The sequence below is a fragment of the Carcharodon carcharias genome, chromosome 12 (assembly GCF_017639515.1).
Source record: "Carcharodon carcharias isolate sCarCar2 chromosome 12, sCarCar2.pri, whole genome shotgun sequence".
In the NCBI taxonomy this organism is placed as follows: Eukaryota; Metazoa; Chordata; class Chondrichthyes; order Lamniformes; family Lamnidae; genus Carcharodon; species Carcharodon carcharias.
Window position 1 is genome coordinate 2,859,735 of NC_054478.1, and position 17,428 is coordinate 2,877,162.

Here is a 17,428-nt window from a genome sequence, read left to right on the forward strand (position 1 = left end):
CCCTCCTGACTCTCCCTACCTCCCGACTCTCCCTCCTGACTCTCCCTCCCTCCCGACTCTCCCTCCTGACTCTCCCTCCCTCCCGACTCTCCCTCCTGACTCTTCCTCCCTCCCGACTCTCCCTCCTGACTCTCCCTCCCTCCTGACTCTTCCTCCCTCCCGACTCTCCCTCCTGACTCTCCCTCCCTCCTGACTCTCCCTCCCGACTCTCCCTCCCGACTCTCCCTCCTGACTCTCCCTCCCTCCTGACTCTCCCTCCCTCCTGAATCTCCCTCCCGATTCTCCCTCCCTCCTGACTCTCCCTCCCTCCCGACTCTCCCTCCTGATTCTCCCTCCCTCCCGACTCTCCCTCCCTCCTGACTCTCCCTACCTCCCGACTCTCCCTCCTCACTCTCCCTCCCTCCCGACTCTCCCTTCTGACTCTCCCTCCCTCCCGACTCTCCCTCCTGACTCTCCCTCCCTCCCGACTCTCCCTCCCGACTCTCCCTCCAGACTCTCCCTCCCTCCCGACTCTCCCTCCTGACTCTCCCTCCCTCCTGACTCTCCCTCCTGACTCTCCCTCCCTCCCGACTCTCCCTCCTGACTCTCCCTCCCTCCCGACTCTCCCTCCTGACTCTCCCTCCCTCCCGACTCTCCCTCCTGACTCTCCCTCCCTCCCGACTCTCCCTCCTGACTCTCCCTCCCTCCCGACTCTCCCTCCTGACTCTCCCTCCCTCCCGACTCTCCCTCCTGACTCTCCCTCCCTCCCGACTCTCCCTCCTGACTCTCCCTCCCTCCCGACTCTCCCTCCTGACTCTCCCTCCCTCCCGACTCTCCCTCCTGACTCTCCCTCCCTCCCGACTCTCCCTGCTCCACCCCTCCCGCCCACACAGGTAGTGCTGAGCACTAAGACTTGTACCTTACACTGGGTGGCCTTTAATTGGCCCACCCGCATGAAATGGCAGCGCGGAGCCAATCGCAGGCGGCAATCAGGTCCACAACCACTCCGCCCACTCCCGCCGAGCCCCGCCCACTCTCACGAGCCCCGCCCACTCCCACAAGCCCCGCCCACTCTCACCGAGCCCCGCCCACTGACTGAAAGATTCAGGGCTCTGAATATTTGTATTATGTACAGCTTGAATAATTTTGGCGACAGTAACACTGCCTTGTCATACTCCTCTTTTCACCTGAAACATACCCGTCTGTCCTTTAGCCTGATTCTCACGATTAGGTCCCAATATAGGCGTTAGATAAATCTCACATCTTACTGTCATTATCACATTTTACTAACACATCTGTTAGCTTTTGGACGATAACCATAATCAAACACTTTGTCATCATCCATGAAGCATATGTAAATATTCCCGTTTCTTTCTAAATATTTAGCAAAGATTTATTCTTAGGTTAAATATTCCCTCTCTTGTTGCTATTCTAGGTCTAAATCCAGATTGTGTTTCACCAATTTCTGCTTCAAATGTATTATTGTTATTGCTTTCTGCTACGATTTTCAAGATCACTTCTCTCTGAAATCCAATCTATATGAAGATTAAAATTACCCATTGCTGTATCTTTTCTATAAGCCTGCATTTATACTCTAATTGTAGTCATCATTAGGGGGCTTTTAAACCACACTCACAGTGACTTCTATCCCTTGCTAATTCTTATTTCCAGACACACTAAAACATACAAACTGTGTATATACACAGATACACATACACACAGGTACGCACAGATATCTAAATACACACATACAAACACAAAGAGGTACACACACAAACACAGTCACAGGAACACACAAAGACACAAAAAGACACATACACACTCACACACATGCACACTCACATGGGTACGCACCTGTGTATAAAGGACACGGTGGCTTATGGTGATATCACTGCAACTAGTAATCCTGAGGCTCGGGGCAATGGGTTCAAATCCCATCATAACAACTGGTGGAATTTAAATTCAATTAATAAAATCTGGAGTTATAAAACTAGCCCCAGTAATGGGGACGATGAAACTATCATTGATTGTTATGGAAACCCAAACTGGTTCATTACAGTCTTTTAGGGAAGGAAATCTGCTGTCCTTACCTGGTCTGGCCTACAGGTGACTCCAGACCCACAGCAATGTGGTTGACTCTGAATGGTCGAGCAGGTCACTCAGTTCCAAGGGCAATTAGGGATGTGTGTACCTGTCCGCATTTGTATGTGTGTATCCGGGTCCGGATGATTTGTGTCCCAGACTGCTGAGGGAGGCAAGGGAGGAGATCGCAGGGGCTCTGACCCGAATTTTTAATTCCTCTCTGGCCACGGGGAGGTGCCAGAGGACTGGAGAACAGCTAATGTGGTTCCTCTATTTAAGAAGGGTTGTAGAGATAAGCCAGAGAACTACGGGTCAGTGAGTCTCACGTCAGTGGTAGGGAAACTATTGGAGAAAATTCTGAAGGAGAGAATCTATCTCCACTTGGAGAGGCAAGGTTTGATCAGGGAAAGTCAGCATGGCTTTGTCAGAGGGAGGTCATGCCTAACAAATTAGATTGAATTTTTTGAGGAGGTGAGCAGGTGTGTAGATGAGGGTGGTGCAGTTGATGTAGTTTATATGGATTTCAGCAAAGCCTTTGACAAGGTCCCACATGGGAGACTTATAAAGAAGGTAAATGCACATGGGATACAGGGTAATTTGATAAGGTGGATTTAAAATTGGCTTAGTTGTAGGAGACAGAGGGTGATGACAGAAGGATGCTTTAGTGACTGGAAGCCAGTGTCCAGTGGTGTACCACAGGGATCTGTGCTCGGTCCCCTTTTATTTGTCATTTCTATAAACAACATAGATGACTATGTTGGGGGGTAGGATTAGTAAGTTTGCGGATGACACAAAGATTGGCCGGCTGGTTAACAGTGAGGTTGAGCGTCTTGGGTTACAGGAAGATATAGATGGGATGGTCAAATGGGCAGATAAGTGGCAGATGGAATTTAACCCTGAAAAGTGTGAGGTGATACACTTTGGAAGGAGTAATTTGACAAGGAAGTATTCAATGAATGGCATGACACTAGGAAGTTCTGAGGAACAAAGGGACCTTGGTGTGTGTGTCCATCGATCCCTGAAGGCGGAGGGGCATGTTAGTGGGGTGGTGAAAAAGGCATATGGGACACTTGCCTTTATCAATCGAGGCATAGATTACAAAAGTAGGGAGGTCATGTTGGAGTTGTATAGAACCTTGGTGAGGCCACAGCTGGAGTACTGTGTGCAGTTCTGGTCGCCACATTATAGGAAAGATGTGATTGCACTGGAGGGGGTGCAGAGGAGATTCACCAGGATGTTGCCTGGGCTGAAGAGTTTTAGTTATGAGGAGAGATTGAATAGACTGGGGTTATTTTCCCTGGACAGAGGAGATTGAGGGCTGATATGATTGAGGTGTATAAAATTATGAGGGGCATAGATAGGGTAGACAGGAAGGAACTTTTCCCCTTGGTGAAGGGATCAATAACCAGGGGGCATAGCTTTAAGGTAAGGGGCAGGAGGTTTAGAGGGGATGTGAGGAAGAATTTTTCCACCCAGAGGGTGGTGGGAATCTGGAACTCACTGCCTGAAAGGATGGTAGAGGCAGAAACTCTCATAACATTTAAGTATTTGGATGTGCACTTGTGATCCCATGGCAACAAGGCTATGGGTCTAGTGCTGGAAAATGGGATTAGAATAGTTGGGTACTTGTTTGGCGCAGGCTCGATGGGCCGAAGGGCCTTTTTCTATGCTGTAGAGCTCTATGACTCTATGACTCTATGGCAACAAGTGCTGGCCTTGCCAGTGACACCTACACCTCATGATAGAATAAAGAAAAATAAACACACACATGTACTCGCCTCATTGTCACTGGGTCAAAATCCTGGAACTCCCTCCCTAACAGCACTGTGGGTGTACCTACACCACATGGACAAAATCCTGGAACTCCCTCCCTAACAGCACTGTGGGTGTACCTACACCACATGGACTGCAGCGGCTCAAGAAGGCAGCTCACCACCTCCTTCTCAAGGGCAACTAGGGGTGGGTAGTAAATGCTGACCCAGCCGGTGAAGCCCCACATCCCATGAATGAATAAAGAAAAACAAAGATACACAAGTTGGGAGTTGGGGTCTACTGGGAATTGGGATTGGCAGGTTGTGATATTGAGTTTCTCAGCTTTTCAGAGCCCTCTTTATAAAAGTTAAGCTACATATTGCAACAGTTAAACCACTAGTGTAAACTTGTCAGAGTGTTAAGATTGTACCAGATATCTGCTGTATAACATTAACATTGACTGTCCATATGGAAACCTCTTGTCAAACGCTGTGTATAAAAGGTGGATTTAAAGCCTATCTTTGTTCTCGTCTTGGCTGATATTGACACAGAGCCTCCAGTGTTCTATCATCCTCGTGGTCTCTACATGATTATATCCTGTTTGAATCAAGTTGCTGGGAAATGTAATGACCAACATGGAAAGATAAATACGTCAGCTGGTTTATTTATATTAACATAATTATTTTGTATCTGTCTTTACAGTAGAAGCACAAAGAGGATATCAAAAATAGAAACATAGAAACATAGAAGCTAGGAGCAGGAGTAGGCCATTCAGCCCTTTGAGCCTGCTCCGCCATTCATTATAATCATGGCTGATCCTCTATCTCAACGCCGTTCTCCCACTCTCTCCCCATACCCCTCGACACATTTAGAGTCTAGAAATCTATCTATTTCCTTCTTAAATACATTCAGTGACTTGGTCTCCACAGCCTCTATGGCAGAGAATTCCACAGGTTCACCACCCTCTGAGTGAAGAAATTTCTCCTCATCTCAGTCCTAACTGACCTACCCTGTATCCTGAGACTGTGACCCCTTGTTCTAGACCCCCCCCCAGCCAGAGGAAACATCATCCCTGCATCCAGTCTGTCCATCCCTGTCAGAATTTTATATGTTTCAATGAGATCCCCTCTCATTCTTCTAAACTCCATGAATACAGGCCTAGTCAGCCCAATCTCTCCTCATACAACAATCCTGTCATCCCAGGAATCGGTCTGGTGAACATTCGCTGCACTCCTCAATGGCAAGTATATCCTTTCCTAGGTAAGGAGACCAAAACTACACACAATACTTCAGGTGTGGTCTCACCAAGGCCCTGTACAGCTGCAGTAAGACATCCTTGCTCCTGTACTCAAGTCCTCTCACAATGAAGGCCAACATACCATTTGCCTTTCTAACTGCTTGCTGCACCTACATGCTTGCTTTCAGTGATTGGCATCATTTACAAAAAATGTAAAGAGTTAAGGTCCCAGCACTGATCCCTGTGATACACCACTCGTCACATCCTGCCAACCGGAAAAAGACCCATTGATGCCAACTCTCTGTTTCCTGGAGAGTTTAGAACACGGGGACACAGCCTCAGGATAAGGAGCCGATCATTTGGGGCTGAGATGAGGAAAGATTTCTTCGCTCAAAGGGTTGTGAATCTTTGGAATTCTCTACCCCAGCGAGTTGTGGAAGCTCCATCGTTGAAGACATTTAAGGCCGAGACAGACAGATTTTCAGGTGTGAAGGGAATCAAGGGAAATGGGGAGCAGGTGGGAAAGTGGAGTTGAAGTCCAAGATCAGCCATGATTGTTTTGAATGGTAGAGCAGGCTCGATGGGCCGAATGGTCCTACTCCTGTTCCTATTGCTTATGTTCTTGTATTTTTACTTTTTATGATCTTAGGTAATGTGCAAAACACAGCTGCAGGGATTACTGAAATCACCTCATTTACAGATCACTTCAAAAACATGAATGATTTAAGCTTCTCTCTGTCTCTGTCAGTCTTTGTTTTAATGTTATTGGTGTTTTTTTGTTCCAGCAGTTTGTATTGATGTTATCACCAGGAGATGGGGTTTGGAGAAGTAACTGAGGGAGATAGTGTGAAGGAGCTGAATTATCACCAATTGCAACGGAGTGAATAGTCCAGGTATATCAACACTCTGTCGCTTCAAATAATCTTCCTCATCGATCTCTCTCGGTCTGCTAACCTCAACCTTCCACCAAGCCGATCCCCATCTGTGATGTCATCACTCAATCAACTCAAACACTCAAAAGAAATCAAGAATGAAGGAACTCGTCCTGCCTGGTTCTCAATGCATCTGGCCCTTGTTCTGTTTACCTGACTGCCTGATTATCAATACGTTTACCTGACTGCCTGATTATCAATACGTTTACCTGACTGCCTGATTATCTATACGTTTACCTGACTGCCTGATTATCTATACGTTTACCTGACTGCCTGATTATCTATACGTTTACCTGACTGCCTGATTATCTATACGTTTTTCATTCCATCTATCTGTTATTTGAACTGTTTTTGGCTGCCAACTGCTGTCTGCCATTTTGTTAACATTCCAGATTTCTGGTCTTAAACGCCATTGATAGAGATATTGGATCAAACCACCTGCTCAAACATCTGGCCGGAGGCTGATATAAGTTACCTTCATGATGGAACTCTCACACTGCTGGGTTCCTCTATCACCGAGACACGTCCTGTCCCCCTCTCAGTTGCCAGTCTTCAGTAGAGCATATGTGACTAATACCACCCTGCCAGTACTCACCCTGAAGGATTAATGCACAGGATGAGGCCATTCAGCCCATCATTCCCATGCAGGCTCTTTGCAAGAGCAACTCAGCCAGTGCCGTTCCTCACCTTTTGGGCTTTTCCCTGCAATTTTTCTCTTGATTATTCAAATTACTTTTGAAAGCCCCATCTCTGCTGTCCAGATCTCTCATGGTTTTGAACATCTCCATCAAATCTCCTCTTAGTCTTCTCCTCTCCAAAGAGAACAGTCCTAGCTTCTGCAATCAACCCAGGTAACTGAAGTCCCTCATCCCTGGATCCCTGAAACAGGGAGAAAATATTCCTGTTGGCGGGGGGATCGAGAAACAGAGGGAAAGATTTAAGGTAATTGGCAAAAGGAAAGGATCCGGAATACACAGCCTGTGAGCTTACTGAGGCTTTCAAAAGAAAATTGGATAATTATCTGAAGAGAAAACACATTACAAGGCTACAGGAAAAAGGAGGGTGCCCGGGATTATGTGAGTTATAAATGCAGAAAGTATGCACAGACACAGACACAGACACAGACACAGACACAGTGGGCAAACGGTATCCTCCTGTATGTACTGTCCCCATTCTATAATTCGATGATACCTGAGGGACAGTGGCATTATCAGCATTCCCCTCATCAACTCTCTCTGTCACCTCATTAAAAACACCAGCAAGTTAGTTAAACATGATTTGCCATTTACAAATCTGTACTGACTTTCCTTAATGAATCTAAATTTGTCCAAGTGACTGTTTTGTCCCAAATTATAATTTCTAAAAGCCTTTCCCCTGTTGAGGTTAAACTGACTGGCCTGTAGTTGCTGCATTTTTCCTGTGAATCTTTTCTGCACTATCTCTAATATCTTCACATCCTTCCTAAAGCGCGATGCCCAGAACTGGACACAATTATCCAGTTTAGCCTGAAGCAGGGTTTTGTAAATGTTTAAAAAGAGCAGGGGTCCTAACACCGGCCCTAGGGAGTTCCACTACAAACCTTCCTCCGATTTAAAAAAACAACTGTTTGCTACTACTCCCTGCTACTCAGCCAATTTCACACCCATCCGTACTTCGCCAGAATCACAGAATTGTTACCGTTCAAAAGGAGGCCATTCGGCCCATCATGTCTGCACTGTCCCTGAGCATTTTAACTTCGTGCCAATCTCCTGCTTTTTTCCCATAACCCTACACATTGTTTCTCTTTAAATAATCATCCAATACCCTCTTAAGTGCCTCGATTGAACCTTCCTCCAACACACTTCCAGGCAGTGCATTCCAGACCAAAACCACTCGCTGTGTTTTTCTCACCTCGAACTTGCTTCTTTTGCAAAACCCTTTAAAACGGTGCCCTCTGGTTCTCGATCCATTTACAAGCAGGAACAGTTTCTCCCTACCGACTCTATCCAGGCCCCTCATGATTTTGAAAATTTCTATCAAGTCTCCTCTCAGCCTTCTCCTCTCCAAGGAAAACAGTCCCAACTTCCCCAATCTTTCCTCATAACTGAAGTGTCTCATCCCTGGAACCATTCTCGTTAACCTCTTCTGCACTCTCTCCAATGAATTCACATCCTTCCTATAGTGTGGTGCCCAGGACTATACACAATACTCTAGCTGGACCCTAACCCTTATGGGTCCAACCCCTGGGGGTCTAACTGTCCTTTTGATTCCATGAGCTCTTAAATCTTCTGACAAGCCTGTTGTGTGGCACTTTTTCAAATGCCTGTTAGAAGTCCATGTACACCACATCAAAAGCATTACCCTCATCATTCAGGAAGTTAGCTGGCGTTAGGACCCTGGTTCTGCATGGTATATATATTAATGTCCCTGGCATTAGGACCCTGGTTCTGCATGGTATATATATTAATGAACCTGGTTAGGACCCTGGTTCTGCATGGTATATATATTAATGACCCTGGTTAGGACCCTGGTTCTGCATGGTATATATATTAATGACCCTGGTTAGGACCCTGGTTCTGCATGGTATATATATTAATGACCCCGGTTAGGACCCTGGTTCTGCATGGTATATATATTAATGACCCTGGTTAGGACCCTGGTTCTGCATGGTATATATATTAATGACCCTGGCATTAGGACCCTGGTTCTGCATGGTATATATATTAATGACCCTGGTTAGGACCCTGGTTCTGCATGGTATATATATTAATGACCCTGGTTAGGACCCTGGTTCTGCATGGTATATATATTAATGACCCTGGTTCTGCATGGTACATATATTAATGACCCTGGCATTAGGACCCTGGTTCTGCATGGTATATATATTAATGACCCTGGTTAGGACCCTGGTTCTGCATGGTATATATATTAATGACCCTGGCATTAGGACCCTGGTTCTGCATGGTATATATATTAATTAACTAGACTTGGGCATATATGACACAATTTCAAAATTTACAGATTACTCAAACTGGAAACATTATAAACCATGAGGAGGATGATGTTAAACTTTAAGAGGACAATAGACATGTTAGTGGAAGTGGCAGATGTGTGGCAGATGAAATTTAATGCAAAGAAGTGATTCATTTTGGTAGGAAGAGCATGGCGAGATAATCTAAATTAAAGGGTACAATTCTAAAGAGGGTGCAGGAGCAGAGAGACCTGGGTGTATATATGTGCATAAAGTATTGAAGGTGGCAGGACAGGTTGAGAGAGTGGTTAATAAAGCGTACAGTATCCTGGGCTTTATTAATATGGACATAGAGTACAAGAGCTTGTATAAGACACAACTTTGACCTTAACTGGAGCATTGTGACACATCAAAATAATTTGCCCTCAACAAAGTTGTGTTGTTTTTCCTTAATTAATCCACATTTGTCCAAGTGATGAGCAATTTTCTCCCAAGTTTTTGTTTCTAATTGCATTGGTTTGAAATTGTATTATTCGCCTGATAGCTGTTGCACACTCATTTTCTGATTCATCTTACTCTTTATCTCTCTGGATTTCTTTATCTTACCCCTTTCCCACTCCAGGGAATGTACCTCAACTCTCTCATCCCAAGGCAGCCCATGGTCTGTTATAGATTTGCCTGCCAATCTTTAATTTCTATTTACCTGGGCCAGATCCATTCTCAACCCACTGAAATTAGGCCCCCCCCAGTTAATTATTTTTACTCTGGATTGTTCCTTACTTTTCAATAGTCAACCTAAACCTTATGATAATATCACAGAATAATGGAGAATCACAGGATTGTTACAGCTCAATGGGAGGCCACTTGGCCCATCGTGTCTGTACCAGCTCTCCAAATAAGCAACTCACCTAGTTCCATTCTCCCATTTTCTCCCTGTGACCCTGCACATTCTTCCTTTTCAGATAACAGTCTAATTCCCTTTTGAATACTTCAACTGAACCTTCCTCCACCACACTCTCAGGCAGAGTGTTCCAGACCCTAACCACTCACTGTGTGAAAAGGCTTTTCCTCACATTAGTTTTGCTTCTTTAATGGATCACTTTAAATATGTGCCCGCTCATTCTCGATCCTTCCACCAATGGGAACAGTTTCTCCCCATCTACTCTGTCCAGACCCCTCATGATTTTGAACATCTCTATCAAGTCTCCTCTCAGCCTTATTTCTCCAAGGAGAACAGTCCTAACCTCTCCAATCTAACTTCATAAATGAAGTTCCTCATCCCCGGAACCATTCACGTGAATTTTTCTTGCACTCTCTCCAATGCCTTCACTTACTTCTTACAATATGGCACCCAGAATTGGATACAATACTCCAGCAGTCCACCTCACAGTTCACAATCTTTCCAAGTTTTGTATCATCTGCAATTTTGAAATTGTCCCCTGTACGCAAAGGTCTGGGTCATTAATATACATCAGGAAAAGCAAGTGTCCCAACACTAACCTGTCAGGAACTCCACTACAAACCTTCCTCCAGCCCGAGAAACATCTATTAGCCACTGCTCTCTGTCTCCTGCCACTCAATCAATTCCATATCCATCTTGCTACTGTCCCTTTTATTCAATGAGCAGTATGATCAAGTAAAACTCTCAATTCCTTGGATTTTTTTTTATTTTCTGCTGGGAGCTGCAGTGTTGGGATTATTTTGGAGGTGGTTTCACTGAATCTTTTAATTGCATTCTTGAGTTATGGGTGTTGCTAGCAAGGGTTAGGGCATCCATTGTCCATCCCTAATAAATGAATGATAAAATTCTTCATTCCTCAAACTGATTTTTCTTATGAGCAACATTATAAACAATGTTCTTTGATCTAATTCTATCTTAAATTTCTCTTCTTAGCCAGTGTTGGATTATATTTGTCAGTGGTAGTTTTTAGGCTTATACACTTGTATATTTGTAACAAATAAGGTATTGGTTCTTCAGATGCTAACCATTATTTGTCTGCCATCGTATCCTTTAGTTTCCAATCGAGCTTAGCCAACTCATCCTCATACCTATGTTGTTTTTTTTTGTTTCAATTTAAGGCCCTAATTTCAGACTTCACTAAATCACTTTTGAATTCAATATAAAATTCCATATTAATATGATCACTCTTCCCTAGAGACCACTTTGCCACAAGGTTATTAACTAACCCTTTCTCATTGCACAATACCAGATTCAAAATAGTCTGTTCCCTAATTGGTTTCTCAACATATTGATCTAGAAAATTATCTTGTATACATTCCATGAACTCATCCACCACACTATTACTGCAACTTGGTTTGACCGGTCTCTATGACAATTAAAGCCCTCCATGATGATTGTGTTATCTTTGTTACACATGTCTCTAAGTTCCTGATTGGTACACTCTGATTGGTACACTCTGATTGGTATACTCTGGTACACTCTGATTGGTACACCCTGATTGGTACACTCTGATTGGTATACTCTGATTGGTACACTCTGATTGGTACACTCTGACTGGTACACTCTGATTGGTACACTCCAACAGCCATTAGGTGGCCTCTAAACAACTCTTACAAATGTTTTATTTCTTTTGCTGTTTCTTAACTCCATCCAAACTGATTCAACAAGATTATTTCCTGAGGTAAGATCCTTTCTCTCAACTGTCTTTATCCATCCTTCACTATCAGGGTTACACCTCCACCCTTTTCTCTGCTATCTAGTTCCCATTTCCATAATGGCAATTAAACATATCAATATCTTTCTGCGCTATTAATTCATCTAATTTGTTGTGAATGCTCCCCACATTCAGTGCTGGAGATTTCAGAGCTAAAACAGCATTAAAGGGGAGATTGAGTAACAGTCCGGGGGGTTGGGGTGGGGTTAGTGTGGGTGTTGGGGTGGGGTGTAGGATGGGGGTGGGGGGGAGGTGGGGATGGAGTGGGGGTGGGGGGTCGGGGTGGAGTTCGGGGTAGGGGTCGTAATGGTGTGGAGTTTGGGATTTGAGTTGGGTTGGAGATGTTGTGGGGGTGGGGGAGGGAGTTAGGGTGGGGTTTGGGGTTAGGGTGGGGGTTGGGGTGTGGTTTGGATTTGGGGTAGGGGTGGGAGTTAGGGTGGGGTTGGGGGTGGAGGTGGGGTTAGGGTGGGGTTGGGTTTTGAGTGTTGGGGTGGGGATCAGGGTGAGGGTGGAGGTGGGGGTGGGGGTGGGGTTGTGGTGGGGGTGGGGCTTGTGGTGGGGGTGGAAGTGCGGGTGGAGGTGGTGGTGGGTTTGGGATATGGGTGGGGGTGGGGATGGTGGTGGGTGTGGGGGTAGGGGTGAGGGTGGGGGGTCAGGATGTGTGTGGGGGTGGGGGTGGGGGTGGGGATGAGGGTCAGTGTGGGGTTGAGGATGGGGGTCAGGGTGGGGGTGTGGATGGGGGTCAGTGTGCGGGTCAGGTTGGGGGTCAGGTTGGGGGTCAGGGTGTGGGTCAGGGTGGGGGTGGGGGTGGGGTTGGGGGTCGGGTTGGGGGTCAGGGTGTGGGTCAGGGTGGGGGTAGGGTTGGGGGTCTGGGTGGGGGTAGGTGTGGGTGTGGTGGTGGGGGTGGGTGTGGTGATGGGGTGGGGGTGAGGGTGGGGGTGGGTGTCGTGGTGGTGGTAGGATGGGGGTCAGGATGGGGGGTGGTGGGTGGGGTTGGGGGTACGGGTGGGGTTGGGGGTCAGGATGGGGGTGGGGGTCAGGGTGGGGGTGGTGTTGGGTGTGCTGGAGGGGGTAGGGGTCAGGGTGGGGGTGGGGTTGGGGGTCCAGGTGGGGTTGGGGGTCAGGGTGGGGGAAGTGGTCATGGTAGGCCAGGGGCTCAGGGTGTGTGTGGGGGTCAGGGTGGGGGTCGGGGTCAGGGTGTGTGTGGGGGTCAGGGTGTGTGTGGGGGTCAGGGTGGGGGTCGGGGTCAGGGTGTGTGTGGGGGTCAGGGTGGGGGTTGGGGTCAGTCTGTCGAATGGCCTTTGTCTAAGGAAAATCAATGTGTGACATCACAGGGAAATAGCGAGGTGATTGGTTGGTGAGTATTTTTCTTGTTTATCTTTCAAAACTCAGGAAATCTGTTAGTTATTGGAAGGTTTAATTAGTAACAGTCAGGTTTACTAACAGTGGTAAACCTTATTGGGAGTGGTACAGTTTATTAATTATAAATTAACTGAGAATGATGGGTGTCCAGACTGACCATGGTACAGGACAGAAAGTGCTGCTGGTTGGAGGCAATAGAATCAGTTCTGTGCAGCCAAGAGCAAGAGTTTTGTTGTCTCCGCGGTGCCCGGTTCAGGGCCTAAAACCATAAGACGTAGGAGCAGAAATAGGCCATTCGGCCCATCGAGTCTGCTCCACCATTCAATGAGATCATGGCTGATCTGATAATCCTCAACTCCACTTTGCTGCCTTTTCCCCATAGCCCTTGATTCCCTTACTGATTAAAAATCTGTCTGTCTCAGCCTTGAATATACTTAACAACCCAGCCTCTACAGCCCTCTGTGGTAAAGAATCCCACAGATTCACTACCCTCTGAGAGAAGAAATTCCTCCTCATCTCTATTTTAAATAGCGATCCCTTACTCTGAGATGATGCCCTCTGGTCCCAGACCCTCCCACAAGGGGAAACAACCTCTCAGCATCTACCCTGTCAAGCCCCCTAAGAATCTTATGTTTCAATAACGTTGCCTCTCATTCTTCTAAACTCCAATGAGTACAGGCCCAACCTACTCAACATCTCCTCATCAGAAAATCCCTCCATACCTGGGATCAACGTAGTGAACCTTCTCTGGACTGCCTCCAATGCCAGTATAGCTTTCCTTAGATAAGGGGACCAAAACTCTTCACAGTATCCTAGGTGTGGTCTAACTTGTGCCTTGTATAGTTTTGGCAAGACATCCCTATTTCCCTATTTTTATACCCCATTCCCTTATCTGCTCTGGGTGGGAGAGGAATGTGGTGTAAGGGCCTGTCACATATAGGGTTAATGTGGGACTGAGCACTGCACCACTCACACAGTGATGTAAGTGAGCTCAAGACCTGCGGCCAGAGTCAGCGTGGTGTTGGACAGAACTGCCTACAGGGCCTAAGCATGGAGACAGCTGCTAGCTTGTACCCTTTACTGTATAGTTGTAAATAGTTTTAGTAGCTAGTAAAGACTTACAGTTAACCAGCTAAAGACTACAAAGATTACCAACACTCAACAACATGGTGATAGCTGATGGAAAAAACCCAAGACATCGCTAAAACACAGAGACAAACTAAAATGCTGGAAGCCTGAGAAAAAATTCAGCAGAACATTCCAGCTTGAAAAGAAGCTTCAGAAACAGAGACACAGACACAGGGGAACAATCACCAGGAGAAATCTCCAAAGAAAGGCTTGGAAGCTGAAGGCAGAGGTTTTAAAACTCTGTACTGCAGCAGAAGACTCCATTGCAGCTCCTTGGGACATAATCTCCTCGTGCAGAGCCAGCAGGGTGAACTAAACCTTTAAAGACCCTAGGCTATAGCAAGCCCTGAGGAATCTTTAAATAATTCAGTCAAGAACGCAGTTTGAAAAGACCTGTCGCTAAAACCCAATCCTTGAGTTGGCACACATCTGACCTTGCTTCAAAATGCAAAAAATAGTGAATTAAATATTTCAGGAACATTGTGGCTGTTCAACTTGGTAACAGGCAAGCGGAAGGTAGAATCCGATGGACTTGAGAGTCAAAAAGTTAAAGCGTTGGAGGAGAGAAGTTTGCAGGCGGCCGATCCAGGCCTCCATTGTTAATTATTTTCCAGCTGAGCATCGTCACCATTGTTGTGGAACCCGCTAGAACTGCCAAGCGTGAGAAATCCCTTTGTCTCCAAGTGAACGGCAAAGGTATCGTAAAATTCAGACAGCTCTTAAAGCAAAACATCCACTTTTAAAATTTTGATCATGGATCAGAATTCCACACTTCCAAGTCAATTTGGACTAATACAAAGCCCAGATTAATCACAAAATTGGGGACTTTGTTGGAAACGATGTTTAAGATGCAGCATCACTTCAGCTTTAAATAGAAAGTTAGCAGAAGAGCAGGTGAACACACTGCTTTACATGGTTGGCCTAATTGCAGATGACATTATTGCAAGATGGAGAATTAATGAAGTGGTACTAAAATCATTTGGCATTTATTTTGATCTGAGAAGGAATAAAATACTCGAAAGAGCTAAATTCAATAAGAGAGTCCAACAGCCAGGAGAACATGTTGATTCATTCATTGATACCCTGTGCAAGATGGCAGAAGGTTGCGGGCATGGAGATTTAAAATCAGAACTCATCAGAGACAGAATAGTGCTAGGAGCAGTGGATGATACACTCTCTGACCTCCTGCAAGCAAAGGAAGATCCAACTCTGGGAAAAAACAATCCAATTAGTTAGACAGTCAGAACCCTGTGAGATTTCAAGGGGTCAGAATAAACTGTGGTGCAGAGGCCAAACCACGGTCCAGCTGGTGGAGCAGCAAAGACACAGGGACGTTTCAGCCCAAGGAAAGCAATACCCAGACTGGCCAGCAAAGCGCCCCCACAGGTAAGGTCATTGTCCTGAATATCAGCCCCATGTTTCTAATGCAACAGGATTGGACACTGCAGGCAAACTGTGCAGGGACAAAAACCCGGAAATGCATGGAAAGTCCAAAGATGATCCACCAGGTGGAGGCTGCAAACCTGGAAGATACACATTCATGTTTCTTGGTTTCTCACTTTGGAATGTGATATTTCAGTCAAAGGCCATTTACCAAATTTCAAATTCGACACAGGAGCCAGCATAACGGTCCTGTTAGACAAAGAACCTGGCTAAAAGACCCCTGGCTTTGAACAACAGACACACCACATTATGGGCCCAGAACCTGATGGGTCGATTCACTTATCCTGGTCCATGTGGGTACCAATGACATAGACAGGACTAGGAAAGAGGTTTTTCCTGGAGAACATGAGCAGCTCAGAGTTAAATTAAAAAGCCGAACTTTAAAGGTAATAATCTCAGAGCTACGATCAAATTGGCACAGGGTAAATAAGATTAAAGAGATCAATGCGTGGCTCAAAGACTGGTGTGGGAGAAATGGGTTTTGATTCATGGGCACTGGGACCAGCACTGGGGAAAGTGGGGGCTGTACAGTTGGAAAGGTCCTACTGAACCATGCTGGGGCCAGGGTTCTGGAGAATTGTGTAACTAGAATGGTAGAAAAAGGGCTTTACACTAAATAGTGGGGGTGAGGGATCAAGTGACAGGATTGTGACAAATCAAAAGGTAACAATGACCAACTAGAGCTGGGTAGTGATCTGGATAAATGTTACCAGAGTATGGCAGGAAGGGGTAGAGGGTACAAACTGAAGAGTGCAGCATTGGTAAGGCCAGAGGTTGCAAACATGTTTAAAAGGCAGACTTAAAGTCTCTGTATCTGAATACATGTAGCATCTATAATAAAATGGATGACTTGTTAGTGCAGATAGAAATAAATATGTATAACCTGATAGCCATTACAGACACTTGGCTACAGGGTGACAAAGCCTTTGACATTTTGAAAATTTGATATTTTGAAAAGACAAGAAACTAGGAAAAGGTGGTGGGGTAGCTTTGTTAATTAAGGATGTCATTAATACAGTAGTGAGAGATGACCATAGCTTGAAAGAGCAAGATTTAGAATCAGATTGTGTAGAGATAAGAAATAGGGAAGGTAAGAAGTCGCTTGTGGGAGTAGTTTATACATCCCACACAGGGGTTGCACTGTAGGATAGGGTAAACAGAGTGAGAATTGATGGTATTATTTTAAAATACCTTTTGGGAATATGGTGTTATTCTGTGAAGAAGTCTGTGTGTCAGTGTGTGTATGTGCAAATAATTTAATTCAGCTGGGGAAAGGTTATTAGAGGCAGGTTATCTGGGATGTTTAAGATATGAAAGGATAGAGGTGTTAGGTCTGTGCATTTGTAAAGAGATATTATGGGGAGTTTGAGGCACAAGTAAATAGGTTGGATCTAACATTTGCACTTTTAGGTAAGTTTAGAGTTTGTTTGAATATCAAAGGGAAGTCAGAAACAACAAGAAGCATTTTTGCATCTTAGGAGTTCCATGGGTAAACTAAAGAGCGTATATTACATTTTATTGACCTGAAAACAGAGACAAAGTAGAGACATGAAAGATTTTATATCTGGAAAGATTTTAGTTTCAAAGAGGTGTGAGACCAATTGAACCTGAGATGAAAGTGGGGGGAGGTATTTTAGAGTTACTTGGAGAGATTAGGGGTTGGCTATTGGCTGTGGGAGGAAGATCTCCTGGAAACAGCTCTAGGCTGAGAGAAGATGCAGTTTGAACCAACCATCCAGTCAAGCCACAAAAGCCTTGGGCTGCAAACAGCTGTCTTGTTCTGAAGTCTTGGATTTCCACAGCAGAGTGGAAGAGAGTTTAAGAAGTCATGTAGTATGCCTTAACTAAAGGTACAGCAGTTTGCCTTGGGTAATATTATTGGATTTTA

At 45.4% G+C, this 17,428-nt stretch overlaps 1 protein-coding gene across 1 annotated transcript in view; it reads right to left on the minus strand.

Annotated features, from left to right (window-relative positions):
- The window catches only part of asic4a (acid-sensing (proton-gated) ion channel family member 4a), a 754,228-nt gene that overhangs the window by 344,659 nt on the left and 392,141 nt on the right, over positions 1-17,428 (minus strand). Inside the window, exon 6 of the mRNA XM_041201177.1 lies at positions 7,117-7,145. Within this exon, the coding sequence (XP_041057111.1) occupies positions 7,117-7,145 (29 nt within the window). The remainder of the gene's footprint in view (positions 1-7,116; positions 7,146-17,428) is intronic.